The sequence below is a fragment of the Magallana gigas genome, chromosome 5 (genome assembly GCF_963853765.1).
Source record: "Magallana gigas chromosome 5, xbMagGiga1.1, whole genome shotgun sequence".
Taxonomy (NCBI): Eukaryota; Metazoa; Mollusca; class Bivalvia; order Ostreida; family Ostreidae; genus Magallana; species Magallana gigas.
The window spans coordinates 12116271-12132264 of record NC_088857.1 but is presented as its reverse complement, the minus strand read 5'-3'; the positions used below and the strand labels follow the sequence as shown (position 1 = coordinate 12132264).

At 32.5% G+C, this 15994-nt stretch overlaps 2 protein-coding genes across 4 annotated transcripts in view; one reads left to right on the top strand and one right to left on the bottom strand.

Moving 5' to 3' along the window:
- The window catches only part of LOC105335295 (gigasin-2), a 24418-nt gene extending 8424 nt beyond the window's left edge, over positions 1 to 15994 (top strand). The window contains exons 1-11 of one of the 3 annotated variants that reach the window (XM_066086174.1): positions 6661 to 6774; positions 10116 to 10162; positions 10323 to 10448; positions 10556 to 10675; positions 10928 to 11136; positions 11651 to 11754; positions 11922 to 12061; positions 13322 to 13412; positions 14441 to 14618; positions 14852 to 14928; positions 15552 to 15994. In XM_066086174.1, coding sequence (XP_065942246.1) covers positions 6767 to 6774; positions 10116 to 10162; positions 10323 to 10448; positions 10556 to 10675; positions 10928 to 11136; positions 11651 to 11754; positions 11922 to 12061; positions 13322 to 13412; positions 14441 to 14618; positions 14852 to 14914 — 1086 coding nt within the window. In that variant the 5' untranslated portion in view covers positions 6661 to 6766 and the 3' untranslated portion in view covers positions 14915 to 14928; positions 15552 to 15994. Of the gene's footprint in view, positions 1 to 6660; positions 6775 to 10115; positions 10163 to 10322; positions 10449 to 10555; positions 10676 to 10927; positions 11137 to 11650; positions 11755 to 11921; positions 12062 to 13321; positions 13413 to 14440; positions 14619 to 14851; positions 14929 to 15551 lie in introns of those variants that run through there. The other 2 variants (XM_066086175.1, XM_066086176.1) reach the window with 2 other exon arrangements.
- On the bottom strand, positions 780 to 6601 carry LOC105335286 (EGF-like domain-containing protein 2). The gene is made up of 10 exons (XM_011439112.4): positions 6532 to 6601; positions 5023 to 5071; positions 4363 to 4482; positions 4080 to 4199; positions 2458 to 2663; positions 2123 to 2226; positions 1825 to 1970; positions 1496 to 1586; positions 1243 to 1414; positions 780 to 1060 (listed from the first exon to the last, which is right to left on the bottom strand). Exons 2-10 carry the CDS (start codon positions 5066 to 5068, stop codon positions 977 to 979), a joined length of 1089 nt encoding a protein of 362 aa, XP_011437414.1. The 5' UTR covers positions 5069 to 5071; positions 6532 to 6601; the 3' UTR covers positions 780 to 976.

Here is a 15994-nt window from a genome sequence, read left to right as displayed (position 1 = left end):
AATGCTACCAAACTTGCATGATCGAAGACAGCATTTTGGCACCATTGCTAGTTAGAGATTACGATTACAGCCCGAGAGCAAGAATTCTTTATGTTGTAAATTTTACAACAACTCAGTAAACTCAAAATTAACACTATGATATTAGCCAGATTATACGAAGGTTCCAGAGAGTGGCCGTGAACTTTAACATAAAAAAGCTAATTAATCATTTGTTGGATATTCACATTCTTTTACAAAAACTGAGTTCGCTGTATGCTAGGATAATGAGGCCTAGCTTAATAAGGCATAAGATAGAGTAACTTTAATGAATATGACATTTGTCAGAATGAACGAGTTTCCTTGTTTGAGTCTCTTGCGTGGCAAAAGGTAGAACCCCTTTTTAGTAAAAACTGTTTCTTTTTCAAGCGGAACACATTACGCTTGATCGGCCAATGACTGAGATTATATGGTGTACTTTAGTGCGAAAAATGCAAAACACCGAATATAGTTCTTTGCACATGTATAAACGTTTTTATTATTTGTGTTTTTTGTAAATAATGATGTTTTAGTCAAGTTTATAATCTGGTTTGATTTTATTGTGAGCACAATTCAGCAGACAGTTTACTAAAATGATTAAATTAAAGAATGTAATTTATTGCAAACAAATCAACTTGAAAAAAAGTCGAATTATTATTGCCATGATGGAAAGTTCTGTGTTTTTTAAAAAATAAACTTTAATAGTATATAAGATATACAAAAATATATAGTACACACTTCTCTTTTCTTTTTTTAGGAAAACCCCAGCTTATCTTTAAAGCAAAATTTATATGATATACATGTATGTTTCACGAAAAGTTGTAAATTATTTCTACAGATTTTAAGACATTGGTATTACTGACAGTACAATCATGCGTCGATTTCCATTTTGACTATCATGATTAAGTACTAATAAAATTTTCACTGTATTGACAATTGTTCGTCCGAAACTTCATTTTCTTTACACGACTTCTATTGGGGTTATGAGGTCTTTGAATGGTGCTGTTTTAGGAATAGTAAGCGGTGGCGGGGAGTTGCATGATTTCTAAAAACAAAATAAAAAACATAATATTTTAAGCAAATAAATGATTTTTAAAGTAAGAAATTGAAGTATTAAAATTAATTCATAAAGTCTTTTTGTGGCAGTATGATATCATCAAATTTGAGTTTGTGTGCATCGTCAAAAGAACTTTTAAGAGATTAATTCTGATATTAAATGATACTAACTTCGTAACATTTACTCCTGCAAAGTTTTGCTCGATAGTCTATGAGCAAAGGTTCTCCGTCAACCAAAAAGAAGCCCTTCATTTCTACACGTCCCAACCATTTTCCATTCAATTCAAAAGGCACATTTGAAGGAGTAAAGCCTAGTAGGCTAACTGCTGCTTCAATTGGACATCTGAAAACCCATCAAACAATGTAAAAAGCAAACCTTAACAAAGAATCATCACATAAGTCAATCTGCATTAAAATTTCTTACTCGTCTTCAATCAACTTGATAGTTTTCACTTCGTTTGTCTGTCTGTCCAGGCTGTAGGCCTCCAAGTATCGGATACGTGCACCTGTGGTATCTGCAACATAGTATTAAGATTATTAATTAAAACCATTGAATATGTTTTTTTGTACAACAAATATACATCAAACATGAGCTTTTTTAACGGAAAAGAAATCTCAAAGTTCGAGTTCCTGTTTGATATTGAAATACAAACAAAGGAGTTTATACCGCGATCATATTTTTGAATTTTTAATTTGTTATTAGATTACACGTAAGTTAAAGATATCTATGAGTTTATATTCATAAAATTTTACCTGGGAATTTTCCGTTGGATTCGGCTAAAATGTAGAAAGCGTCATTTCTTTGCACTTGTTGTAGTGGTCGTTCATTCGAATCAACAACTTTAACGGTTAAGGGGTTCATTGCAGCTGTGACGTCAACGGGATTTTCGCCCATACGTCTGTAAAATAGATAAGCGATTTTCCCTAAGAAATATATGCCTTATATCTTGGGAATCAAGATTGTTTACCCATGATCATATTTATTAAGTGAATGATAAAATTTTAGAACGTGTAAGTATGTATATGGTTTTTTTCCCCAATGGTTTCGTACCTGGCCTCATAAACACACTGGACATTGTGAACTGTGTCTGACATGCTGAATAGTCCTTTTGTGTGGGCGGTGGCCACCTCCACTTCATAGGTTGTGTCCCCTGTCTGTAACCGAATGGCAATTCATACATTACATTATTTAAATAGCTTTGACTCATTAGCGTTACGAGTAGTTTTAGAATAAGCTAATAAATGTATTATAATTTTTTTTTAAATATTGTGATATCGGAAGAGTTACTTTAAAATTCCTTTTTTAATATTGCGGCCAATGTCATTATGTATTGTGAAAAATTATCAATTTCTCTGAATATTTTCTATAAGATACTAAAGGTTTACCTCTGGGTTTTCCGTTCTCTTCAATGAGCATGGTGCAATGGCTTCCAGAGGAATATCTAGCTCGTACATCTTGTACCCAGGAACGTTAGTAAACATCTCTGTGAGCTTACATCCGAACATGCTCTGCTTCAAAAACATTTCTCCATTAAAGTTAAGAGGTCTGTAGGCCCGGATTTTCATTGACGACATCCCGCACTCTGCACTCACTAAACGAACATTTCAAAGGGTGGTAAATGATTTATTCTTATTACTGATCTGATAGATGATGGATTGATTGATCGATTTATAAACTGATTGTAATGTTATATTCATCTAAGAATAATTCAGTTAACAAAACAAACAACAACAATTGTTTAACATTGTTTTTAGAAAAAAGAAAGACTTATTTATTTTATTCATTCAAAACATTTCAAATAAGTCACTTTTAAAATGATTACATGTATGAATGCTCAAGTTGTTGGATTCTATGTGTATCAATTCTCATGCCCAACACGTAAGTTCTAAGTGACTAAAATTATATTCATTTCAATTATCTACGAGACTATGTGCATCTATGTTCATGTTCCTAATGACTACATGTTTCATGTTCTAAGTGATTACATATATATTCATTGTAATGTGATAAAAGACTTTATATATTTATGTTTATGTCCTTGTTATTATGTTCTACACGTCTGCATGTATAGTCATATTCATGACTGAATGTATTCATGCTATTAGTTACTACATCTAGTCATGTTCTAAATCAATGAATGTATAGGCATCTTTATAGTAACTACATGTATTCATGTTTCAGGGGCTTTTTTTACCCTATGTATTCATGATTTAAACGGGCATAATCACGATTTTCATCAAATTCAAATTTTCTATTTTTATTATTTACAATGCTTTAGAAATGCATTTCTAATGATCAAATGAAATTTGAGAGTAAGTCTTTAAGTTTTAAGCAAGATACAGAGCTCACAAATCTGTGTCATGTAAATAAGGCTCGTGCCCTGTTTTTTGTTTACATAGGTTCAGTATACCAATTAAAAACCTTTTACAAGCTGGTTTTTCTATCTTCTTATTCATTTTAAGCATAGATTAACAGTTCCTAACGTTTAACACATTCATTTTTGGTCTAAATTTGAAATTTTCACTTCAAAATTCAAAATGTAAACAAAAGCTTTGTTTACATGTCAAAGAATTGTAAGCTCTGTAACTCGCTCATAACTCAACAAATAACACTCAAATTTTGTCTGCTTATTAAGAATGCCTCTCTGAAGCATTGTAATTATTCAAATCGGAAAAATAATTTTTGACCAAAATCGTGACCATGCCCCTTTAAGTCACAACATGTGGTAATGATTCTGCTCCAAGTGACTACATGAAGTCATGCTCCAGCTCTAAGTGACTAAATGTAGCAATGATCATGCTCTAAGTGACTACATATAGTCATGCTCCAGCTCTAAGTGACTACATATAGTCATGCTCCAGCTCTATGTGACTACATGTAGTCACGCTAATACTGCTCTAAGTGACTACTTGTAGTTATGCTTATGCTCTTAATGACTACATGTAGTCATTGTAGTCTTGAGTCTTTAAGTGACTACATGTTATCATGTTATTTATTGGACACTTACAGACTGGAACTTCACACTTTGTTCCTATGTAGTCTTCCGGACAGTAACAACTGATGCCATTGAAACATATCCCTTTGTTCAGACAGGCTGCTCGACAGGCTCCAGCTGCGGTGATGCTAGCTGTGATTCAGAATTCAAGTTTTATTTTTGGAGATGGTATTTTTGCGTTTTAATTAAAAAACGTAAATCAATATTAAGTTTTTGCAATTTTCTAACTGAATTAAAACGCACATTTGTGATTATTATGTCTTTTTGCTTTTTTGCTGGCCTCCATGCATCTTACCTGTGTCTAAGCCGCAGTCTACCTCGGTGTAACCTGGGGGACATTTACACCTGCCAAAGTAGTCACAAGCTCCCCCGTTTTTACAGTCATACCCTGTGTTCAAACAGTTGTAACTCAACCCTGTAAAATCAAATTGAAATCATAGATTTGTCTTTGATGCTTTAACGGGGCTTTCTATACTTATTTTTGTTTTATGACATTTGACGAGTCCTCTGAGATTGGAATAACTCAGTCAAAATGTGTTTAAAAAATTAAATACTGTCACTTTCGCACGCAATATTGTCATGGATTATTATCAAAATTTTAACAAAATATCTTGTGTTTTCAATCAATAAACAATATTTTCAGTGGGAGTTTAAATGAGTTCGGTACTTTAATGGTAACTCCTTTCTTTAAATCATTTTCTTAATTTATTTTTTAAGGTTTTATTTTTAAACTTATCACCTCAAATGCTCACTAATCATACAAAAATTACCATCTAGTTATTAGACATCAATTATTATGAGATTTTTGTGATCGAATGTACCTTTTGCAGTAATGCAATATGAATCCTTTTATCTGTATATGTAAAACAACTGGTGCTAATTCCTTGCGGTTTGACGTGCACTATTCTTGATTATGGTGCATCATACATTATTAATGTATAGCTTTATTACTTACCATAACTGACATAAGACAGGAGCAACAGTGGAAATAGGGGCGACATTGTCTAAAACAATCAAAAATATATGTAGGATTTTAACGCTTTCATATCCAACTTATTTTGGATAAAATCATGATACAATGTCATGAAATCTCAAAAAGGTTACGTAACTGCTGTAGTCATATAGAATAGCTGTGTTTTTTATGCCGTTTTTAAATTAATTAACACGCTCTTAATTTACATAACTGGTAAAAAATTATATGACCAGAAAAAATCGTGAGACAATTCTTAAAAAGAGAACAAAAATAATTCCAGGTGTCAAAATCTTGGTAGTTTATGCCACAAAAAATCATGAAAAAGGACAGTTACTTAAATGTTAAGTATTGTAAATAATTAATGAAGTTTCATTAAACTCTGCTTGCATGGAATGACATTAAGTTCACCAAAAGAATTTAATTTCGATAATTGGCTTAATACTTGTCATTTCAATTATCTACATGCGAGACTAGATCGTCTTCTAAACTAAAAACAATGTCCGATGAAGTGCAACTCAAAATAAAACTCATTTAAAACATTAAAAATAAGTTTGTCGTCTGAGGGAACTTCTTTAATGTGTTTATACTAAAGTAAATGTGAATTAAAAGCAGATTTGGGTTTGCAATGATAAACTTGCTCGATTAATTCACCGCAGCTGCAATTTAATTAGTTTAAGCTATCTGACTGTCACTGCAACCTATCTCCCTGACAAGTCATAAATCTGTTCAGAGAGAGAACAACACCTCGTTGTAGATGAACCAGAATATCTATATTGTTCTAAGATCGGGAATGAATGTTTTTTTCTTCAGACATACGCCACTTATTGAGATTGAATAGTCTTTGACAATGCTGTTTATATCGTGCGTTTTTATTATTATTTCTTTTTTTAGGTTAATCCAAAAATCAAAAGAAAAACTTAATCTGGCTGATATATAATCCTTTAAAAGATATATTAAAAAAGGAAAGATTGCTTATTAAAATCAATAATCAATAATTATGAGTGACAACTATACACAGCGTATTGCAATGGACATCTCCATGGTTCCATCTCTCCAATCAAGGAATGTACGCCATTTCACCATAAACGTCTTTTGTATAAAACTACTGCTACCAAGTCTCTCGATTTCACGATAATAAGATCACAGTTTGAAGGCATACTCCTCAAAGTTTTGCAATTAGCAGTTCTCCTTTATATCTTGCCTTCAACCATTCAATGTGAACGGATTAGGGTTTTTTTCTTATAAACATGTTGATATTTTTGTGTTATTTCAGTTCGGAAATAAAATGAAAACATGCATGTTTTGGACAATACAAGTCCCGATACCTTAATCAGTGTAAAACTTGCGATACCTTGATTAGTATTAATAATAAATAATTACTTTTGCAATACTAAGACATGGTCAAGTTAAGAAAATAGTAGATAACATGCGGTACATACTATTGTTTGTTTTAAATAAAAAGTCATTACAACATATAGAAACGGTACTTACAATTCTTAGGGCTCCTCTATTGTTGTTAGAGCAACCAAAATGGCTTATGAATTTCTTGAAGGCTCATTTGCATATTTAGAATTAACAAGTATCTTGTGGTTGAAGGTTTGTGAGGAAATTGTATTAATTATTTTTAAAACATTACATATGGGAATATAGCCGTGCGCATAATTTTGATGAGAAGTCTTGTAATTCATTAAGGGGAAAGATTTTGGATTCTTGCTGTTGCCAGAGAATGAACAAGTAAGTTGATATGTGTGAATCGATATCAATTTGATATGTTTATCCGTTTTAGAAAAAAAATTACACTTGTTTTGGTATAATAGTTTAGGTTGCCCCTTATTTTTGTTAAGGTCTAAAGGTATTTGAACCCTTGAATCGATTCTATATGTATCACAAAAATGAACAATATTGCGACTTTTAACCGATGATTTGATTTGGTGTATATCGCCATACTAATCTCTTTTCTATAAACTTAAGATGATCTTGTTTTTTATACGCTGCTGTAAACACATTTTTATTTTTGTTTTGCAATATCTTTTTCGAGTTTTCAGCAGGACTACAGTTGTATGTTGTCACTTGACTAATAATTTAAGCCATTTATTTGTCAAAGACAAAAAGATCTACAACACGTCTCAGTTATTTGTTTATTCTTCGAGCTCTTGGGGCATTTTCACTTGTGTTTTTTTTATTCGTAAGAGCTGAGCGTATCTCTTTTATAAAGGGTGTGGTTTTCATGATAATAATTGATATATGAAACCGAATCTTGTTCTGTCATGCACACTGAGTGCCATTCACTTATTGTTAAGCGGGTCAAGTTAAGCATTGGCTTGCAAGCTTCGATGAGTTTGTAGGGCATCGACGACAGCGTACGTGCTTCTCGTAATTGTTCGACTGATATAAACGTTCGTTTTAGGACATCATTTTTTAAGGGTTGTGTACAATTTTTGTTTCCTTGACAGATCATATAACATTACTTTAATGACGTTTAGGTCATGCCCTATGAAAATGAAAAAAGCTTTCATCGTATCTAATTTCATGCTACTTAAAATACAGTAATTTAAGTCTGGTTTACAAATTTTAAAATAATGAAAACAATTAATGATACTTATTAAATATCGATATCTCATCCAAGACACATACATGTATTTTTGATAAAAGAAGTTACTTAATTCGGAATTCACTATATCTGTAAAATTCTAAATTCTTTTTACCCCGCACAACAAAATACCAGCTACTCAACAACTGTTTTAAAAACCTACAGATTTTAATATCATCCCTACAATATTATTTTTCCTGTTAGTTTCGTAGGGCTGTTTAACTTTCTTTGTATTGGTTTCATTTGTTTCTTTTTTAAATATGTATTCGCTTATTATAATGATCATGAACAGGATTCACTTTGCATGGCTATCTGCAAAGAAAATAAATTTTGGCCTAAATGACCATAGAGTAATATAACAGTGATGACGTCATATATGCTAACAATGACCTAAAAAGAGGGATATTTGTTATAATATGAAGGCGTTTGCGTAATAAACACATACAATATCAAGCTTATTACATGTATTAATAGATGTGTACATACACAAATTACGTCAGGTGTTCGTCAACAGTACTTAAAATGCTTTGAACGTCATATTATGGGTAAAAAAAAAAAGAAATGTCCTGTATAAACTATAAATCTATATTTAGAACCCACTTCTTTCGAGTGAATGACAATCTTTATCTAGTTGTAGTCATTAAAGAAATTAAAAATAAATGGACGCAGTACTGTACAGAACTGGTCTTTTTGGTTGTTCTTTAGATTTTATCTAATTAAAACGCACATGAATTATATTCACATCCTTTTTAGAAGCAAAATGCGTCAATTATACGTGCAATTCATTAAACTTTTCACCACATGGGTTATATGTCCGTTATTTATATAACAGTCGTTACTTGTAATCAAGAAGACTATTGGTCAAAGGATAAATGCATACTTAAGTTATTACACAGAATTATCAGAATGAGAGAACATTTTAGATGTTTCTATACTCATTGACATTAACCATTGCAATAATAAAGTAAACGCGTGTAGGCACTTTGCATGTTGTTGCTTGAATAAGATTTTTATTCCTTATGTATGGTGACAAGCAGTGATGGCCAACATTTTTAGGGTAGGAAACGGTGGGATGGGGTAAACTGAAATTATACTTTTAAGATGAATTTTTATTAATATCTTGAAAAAAATTTACAATGTCATCGACTTCCTGTTTTCGAGGGCAGATGCCAAAGTGCGGTGTGTCGTTTAGTTTTCTTAATCTTTTTTCATGAAACCTACTGCGAAACTCCAAAAAGTTTATGCACATTATTTCGAAGTTAATATATGAAACAAAACAACTAAAAGAGTGGGTAAAACATTTTTATGATAAAATACTTAAAACCTAGGCACAGGGACGGTTTTACTTTATTTTCAATGCAAGAATTGAAGCGGATCAGAATGTAAATGATTTGTTCACTTGCTCAAAGTCTTTTGTTGTTATTTACAACATGAATAAATCATGGTGAGGTTCAAGCCATTTAAAACTATGGTCACTGAAGAATTTTAGGAGATTGAATAATTTTTCATAAAATAATACTTTTGCATAAACAAGACCACTAGTACAAGCTTTATTAAAGAATTAGGAATAATCGCATTTACATTGTATCTGCAACATAGATAGAAAACTTCTTGAATTCAGTGCTATAGGTACACATTCCATCTTTTTTTATATCACGATTTCATATACTTATGAATAATAAAGTACTTAATTTTTAAACTCTTCTTTAGAACGAAAAAAAATATTAATCAGAATTCTAATTGGAAAATTCTAATTTGGTCCATGAACTCTTTGATTCGACTATATGTCTACATACAGTATGAATTATTAATAACACATGAATCCTTTCGTTATTTTTATCCTTTAAAGAAACCAATGTTACAGGTGTTATTTTTTGTATTCAAAAATTGAAATATACGTAAGGTATGTACAAATATGTATTTGATTTTGTCAAAACTCAAAACAATATCATATCTTAAATAAAAATAGTCTTCAGGTATGTTTAGATCCTATAATATTACTGAGAGAATTTCTTCTTCATTGAAGGATTTCCAGTATGATCCAGCTTATTCTGGAAGTTCTTTAAGACTAGACCAAATTTTGTGAAATTCCAATATAAAAGGTCTAATCTCTTTCTTCAACAGGATATCTTCGAAATTGTTTCCTAAAACTATTCTAACAGTAGAATTAATGTCGTCCCCTGAAAAAAAGTTAATAATTTAATCCCCTGCTGTCTTTTGAAGAGGAGATTTGATGTCAAAAGAGTTGCATTTTAATGCCACATTTAAAAAAACCCTGTTATGTTAAATGTTCTGAAATTAGGTATAGCGACCTTCAAAAATCATGGGATCTTGACGCCAGTTCTCGTGATATATTTTTATTCACATGATCTAGAGTATCAAACCTGTATTCTTATTCACATGATGTTGATCAATACGTATTCTGATACAAGTATACTCATTCACGTGATGAATAGTGTCATATCCATATTTTGGTTTCTTCCAGAATGTCCCCACTGTACGTCCTTGCTCTCTGTTGCCTGGCAACCACAGGTTCGTATATTATGTTAGCATTAATATCAGTATAACAGTTGTCAAGGTTTTGTAGCTCATATCCATCTTCAAGTACGCTAGCCCTTGCATTCATCATTCAAACGTTGCCCTTTTTGATTTATGAATAATAAATGTTTTATAACTTTACTCCTTTTATTAGTTTTCGCGAAGTATGACTGTACAAACAATGGCGGATATGGTTGTAAATATGGCGGAACGTGCCACTTCTATGGCTTCTGTATTTGCCCAAAAGGATTCCAAGGCGAAGACTGCGGATTAAAGACTGGTAAAATTAAACAGAATAAATACAGTTCCAAAAAACTTGGTTCAAATAGAAATGTTAGGTTTGAATAGCAATTCATTTTTCTCAATCAATTATTGGTTTGCTTTTAGAGCTCATTTCAACAGCCGCCAACTGTACAGCAGAGTGCAAAAATGGAGGCACATGCTACGAAAGCGACAGGTGTTATTGCCCTCATGGTTTCATCGGAGATCTGTGCGAAATCCCAGACAGTAATAACACCATTATACTTTATTTTTCCACCTACTATGAAAATCAAAGCCAAAGGCATCTGACGTTATCATTTTTTCTCTTGATAAGAATAAGATCCTTACCTTATCGGTAGGAGGTATATTTCTTTTAAATATGAAAATTAACGTCAAGAGCCGGATTTCAAAGCAGACATTTTTACAAACATTTGGAGAACAAACTGGAATATACACAATTTAAATGTTATTACAAAGTTCTTTTTCACATTCTTAAAGCTGTGGCTAGGTGCGCCCCCGACAGGATGATCATTGAGGCCTACAGACCCCTTGGATTCGTGGGAGAGGTTTACATGTTCAAGAACAGAAAATCTTGCGCCCTGAAACAGGTTCCTTCAGATATCAGGGACATGATGAAACTAGAGAGAGTGGTCCTACACAGCGACAAGACGGAGTGTGCCCTTACACGTACCCCCGATACACCCAAGGTAGACTGCTCAAAGCTACATTTATGTCCTCATTTATATTTGCAGGCAAACATGAAATTATCAAAACTAAAAGCAATAGCAACGTTTTAGGTTCTTTTGACTTATGTGTAACTTCTACATGTAATTTATAACGCAGTTTGTTATCGATACACTGAAACAGTTGTTCGATATCAAATTTCTTGGAAGTTTTATAAGTAAAAGTGGTTACATCTAAAAACCTAAAATCCTTGCCAGTCATGTATTATTCATATTGAAATAAATAATTGCTCACACAAGACTGTACTTCCGGAGTTGCTAAGGTCACTCTTTTATGACATAACTACTAAAAGCCATATTTTAGAAATCGGTTTTGTTATATTCTGCCGTATAATGTTATAGAAAAAATAAATTATGATGAATAGACCATCTTGCAATATGTTACTCTTAGGACTTGTACTTCATTGAAAAATCCTTACATTAACCTTAAAAAGGAATGTTAACATTGCGAAATACATGTAACTTAATGTTTTACTAGTTGGGGGATGTTACTATGAAGACAACTGTTGTTAGTACACACAACTACAATCAATTTGGACCACGTGATAGTATCATGGACGTCTCTTGTGTACACACTAATAGGTAAGAAACAACTGTCCTGAATAAAAAAGTTTTTACAGGTTTGTAATTATCTTAGCATCTTAGCTTCAATATGTTTTTTTCTATTAAAACAGTTTCTAAAAAAGTTTTTACAGGTTTGTAATTATCTTAGCATCTTAGCTTCAATATGTTTTTTTCTATTAAAACAGTTTCCAAGGATCAACAAAGGAAATTACAGAAACAGCTTTCCCGTTCCGTATGGTTGCTTTGGATATGAATGGCGAACCCGTTCAAGCACTCGCTGCCAATGAGAGCATTATACTGCAATTCGAACCAGTTGGAATTCCTGGTAACTATTCGATATATCAGAGATAAATCGTTTGCATGAAACACGTTTCAAATGAGCAAATTTAAAAAAAACCAGAAAACCAAACTGAATGCACGGAATTAACTTGTTACTGACTTATAATAGCGAGCGAAGCGAGCTCTAAGAACCAGTGTGCGTGGGTAAAAGAACGAGCTAATCCGACAGATTCATCAAACAAGTTTTTTTGTCTACGTCCCATAATGCTCTCTAATGTTTTCACCCGTGGTGCTATACCAAAAATGGCCGACATTTTACTCGTAATTTACGACACGTTTTGAGTACTGCACAAGCTTTGGCGAGACCCAAGAGATTTGTTACATACTCCCATACCTTCGTATTGAGTCGATATACGTAAACAAAGATAAAAAAGGTCATGGATGGCGTCACAGTGCTCTCGCGCTACATTTCCTGCGATAAATTTAGAGGTGGATCAAACATCTGTAATGCGTGTACTAGCTATTTCAGTATAGACTGCGATACCTGCCTCATTGACATGATTTGTTTTTATTTTTGTTATATAGAGACTATATAAAGATATACTAGAAAGATACATACTTTTCTGTCATATCGATCCATTTTTAAGCTAATTGTGCATGTATGTACAGTAGACAGGTACGTATATGAGTAGGGAAGAAATAAACGATAGGACATTTTGAACTAAATAAAAAGGAATAAAGAGAAAAAATAAACAGTTAAAAAATGTATGCAGATATCGCATATAGTCAAACCATTAAATTCGAAAATGGGAAATTATACATCTACAAACAGGGGCAGGTCTCTCTCTCTCTCTCTCTCTCTCTCTCTCTCTCTCTCTCTCTCTCTCTCTCTCTCTCTCTCTCTCTCTCTCGTGGGAGGGGTATCGGGTTGCGCTGTATGTATCATAACCATTAAAATTAGTACCTTTGGCATACTTATTGTAGAGAAATACTCTTTCAAAAATTCTTTGACGTTCGTTGATACCTAAATAACACTAAGTTGGCATTGATGCAAGGTATGTGTAATTCTTGCTGCGCTCGCCACAACGGTAGCAACGTAAAACATATTAATACATCAGTAAGATTTAATTTTGTTATACCTTGACCTAGATAGTATGTCGTGTTAAAGATTTCGTATTATTTTCTTTTGAAGTTTCAGTTTTCTCAAGAGCTAGTTTTATCTGTTAGTTCACTTTATGGTATATGTAAATGTCGATCTCAGTATATATATATATATATATATAGAGTAATTTTTCCCTTTCTCCAGATGTTCGTGGCGTTATGGTTGAGTATTTGGAAGTCTATAGCATCAACGCTAATTCCAACGAGGTTGTCAGCAAAACTATCATAGAAAACGGGTGAGTTTTCAAGTTACCAAAAGCAATCCAAACCACCTAACATTACAACTATTGCTCAATGCTACTCAACTTAAAGACAAAAATGATTTAATAATTTACTTGTAAAATTATTGCCTTAACCAAAGTCTTATAAGCAATTTCCAAGATGTATAACTAGTAAAGATAAAGACCATATTCAAAGTTTTCTTTATTACAAAATTCAATTTAGGAGTCGAGTGTGTTCAATCATAAAAGTATTGATCAATGTTATGGAATATCTCAATTCCAAATAAAGCTTTTCAAAAGATTTTAACGAAACTTTGTTAAACTTAATATTCTAAAATTATGTTTGAAAGACAATCGTGTGTAAATCAGATACTGACAGCAAAATGTATAACAGATTCCACAATTTTTGGGTACTTTGTTATGACTAGACTAAAATATGTCTTGTCATAATAATGTTTTAGTCAAATACATCAGATTGGATAGAGTCCCAAATAATCATTCAAGTGTTGGTCCTTAGGCAAGAGTAATTCATCTTTATAACATTACATTTGATGGAAGATAAAAAAAAGTACTTATTTATATGTTTTAAAGTTAAAAAGTTAAATAAAAACCCGTGTCACCTTAGAAATAAATGTTAAATCTACTGTCTGTCAAGTAAATACACACAGCTACACTGATTTAATAATTTCTGAATGACATGTTCTGTTTTCAGTCAATGTGTGCTTTAAAAAAAAGTCACACAATTTGGCACATGAAAAGGGGCTTATTCAAAACTACAAGAGAACAAAAAGTAGTGGTTAAAAATGTTAAAAGTTTTAAAGTCTGTAAGAGGTAGAGAAAAAGCTTAACAGTTTGATAAAGAAAATGGTATTTAACAAGACTGGGTCAGTTTTGCAACTATAGATTCAAAAGACAAGAATTGCGATTCATTTTCTAGAACAAATGTAGTCATTAAATACTTTTTGAATGATATCAAGAAATTGTTAAGCATTTCCTCAAACCTAAGGTAATAACAGTATCTATATTTCAACCATGCTTTCCAGATGTGTACTGAGAACAGCACAGCAGCATTTGGAAATTCCGATCCGAAATTACTCAGAGATGAACAGACAGGGAACCTCCTGGGTGGCGAGAGTTGCAATGAGAGCTTTTATTTTGCTTCCGGGAGAACCACTGTTATTCAAGTCTAGATTACGCTTCTGTCCCGGAAAGTGCCACGGGGTAAGCTGTAGTTTTTAATCAACAGAAATTGCACACCTTTTCTAGCGTAACAGTTTTCCTAAGAGATACAGAGAACGTTAGATTTGTCACGTGATAAAAAATGGCGCTCCATGTTTAGCAAAGTTGGTCTGAATTTGGGAAAGTGTCAAATGAATGACGAAATCGATCTCGAGCGGTGAAATTCAGGTTGTGGAGCACCTCGGGTATAGTTGGATCTTCTCTTCTTTTTCCAGGTGTTTGTATGCTCAGACAAGCACTCGGCCCTGATCAAATGGAGAGTGAACGGGCCATTTTAACAACAGGACAAAATGTAGATTTAATGAGGAAACTTTATGTAACCTCATATTAACCCCCTCTTAACAAAAACACTCATTATCTTAACTTACCATACAGTGCTTATCAGTATTAAAATTTGGTGTTAGTGTTTACAGTAATTATATTTTTATCCAGAAATTATTTTCTTGTATATTTATCGACTAACCCGAAGTTGCGAAACACACAGCTTGAATTTTAGCTTTCACCCTAACAGACAAAATACATGTTCTGTAAGATGAATAAGATGGTGTTATGCTTTACCTGTATTCAGGACATACTAGTATTCATTTAAAGAAAAAATTGCCAAATTTCATCGTAATTTATACTAAAATGCTGTTTGGCACGTTGCATGGAGCGCCATTCTTCATATATATTTTCTGAAATCCAGATACCTGCATAATAATTCTTGCATAATATTACGCTATACTACATTTGCATTTTGCGATAAAGTCCTCTTGATGGACGACCTTTTACAAGAATGTCATCTCATTCTTTATCTTAACGACCGGTGTTGTTGATAACTCTATGAAATCTGTTTTATTCTGGCGGTGAATGAATAAAAAAATATATTTTCCTGGCTTCTCTTCTCTGGACGGGTTCTTTGTTTATGTTTTATAGGTGACATGCGCCATGTAATCAAGAACAGTATTTGGCAAGGACAGACAGAAAAAGGAAACTTCCTCTATAAACAGTCGTTGCGATATTGTCGTTCAGTATACTCATATTTATTTAAACACACGCTTCATTTGTTTCGATCTCGAAGAAAATGATTATTATCAAACGACAAAATTATATGATCATACGAAGTCTATTTTATTTCATAATTTTGCTTATTGCTAAAATTTGCTACTTTTGTCTACTGGCAGCTACATTAGCCAGTCAATCATTGTGATTTCTTGTAACCCTTTTGGAAGGTATTCAATAATTTGAAAAAAAATGAACAATTATGTTCAGCTTAATTGTCAGGAATAAATAAAATATACATGTTTAATAATAAAAAAGCATAGATCTGCGTATCTGTATTTAATTTTCATCCCATTGAATAAAAATGATATTTTGTT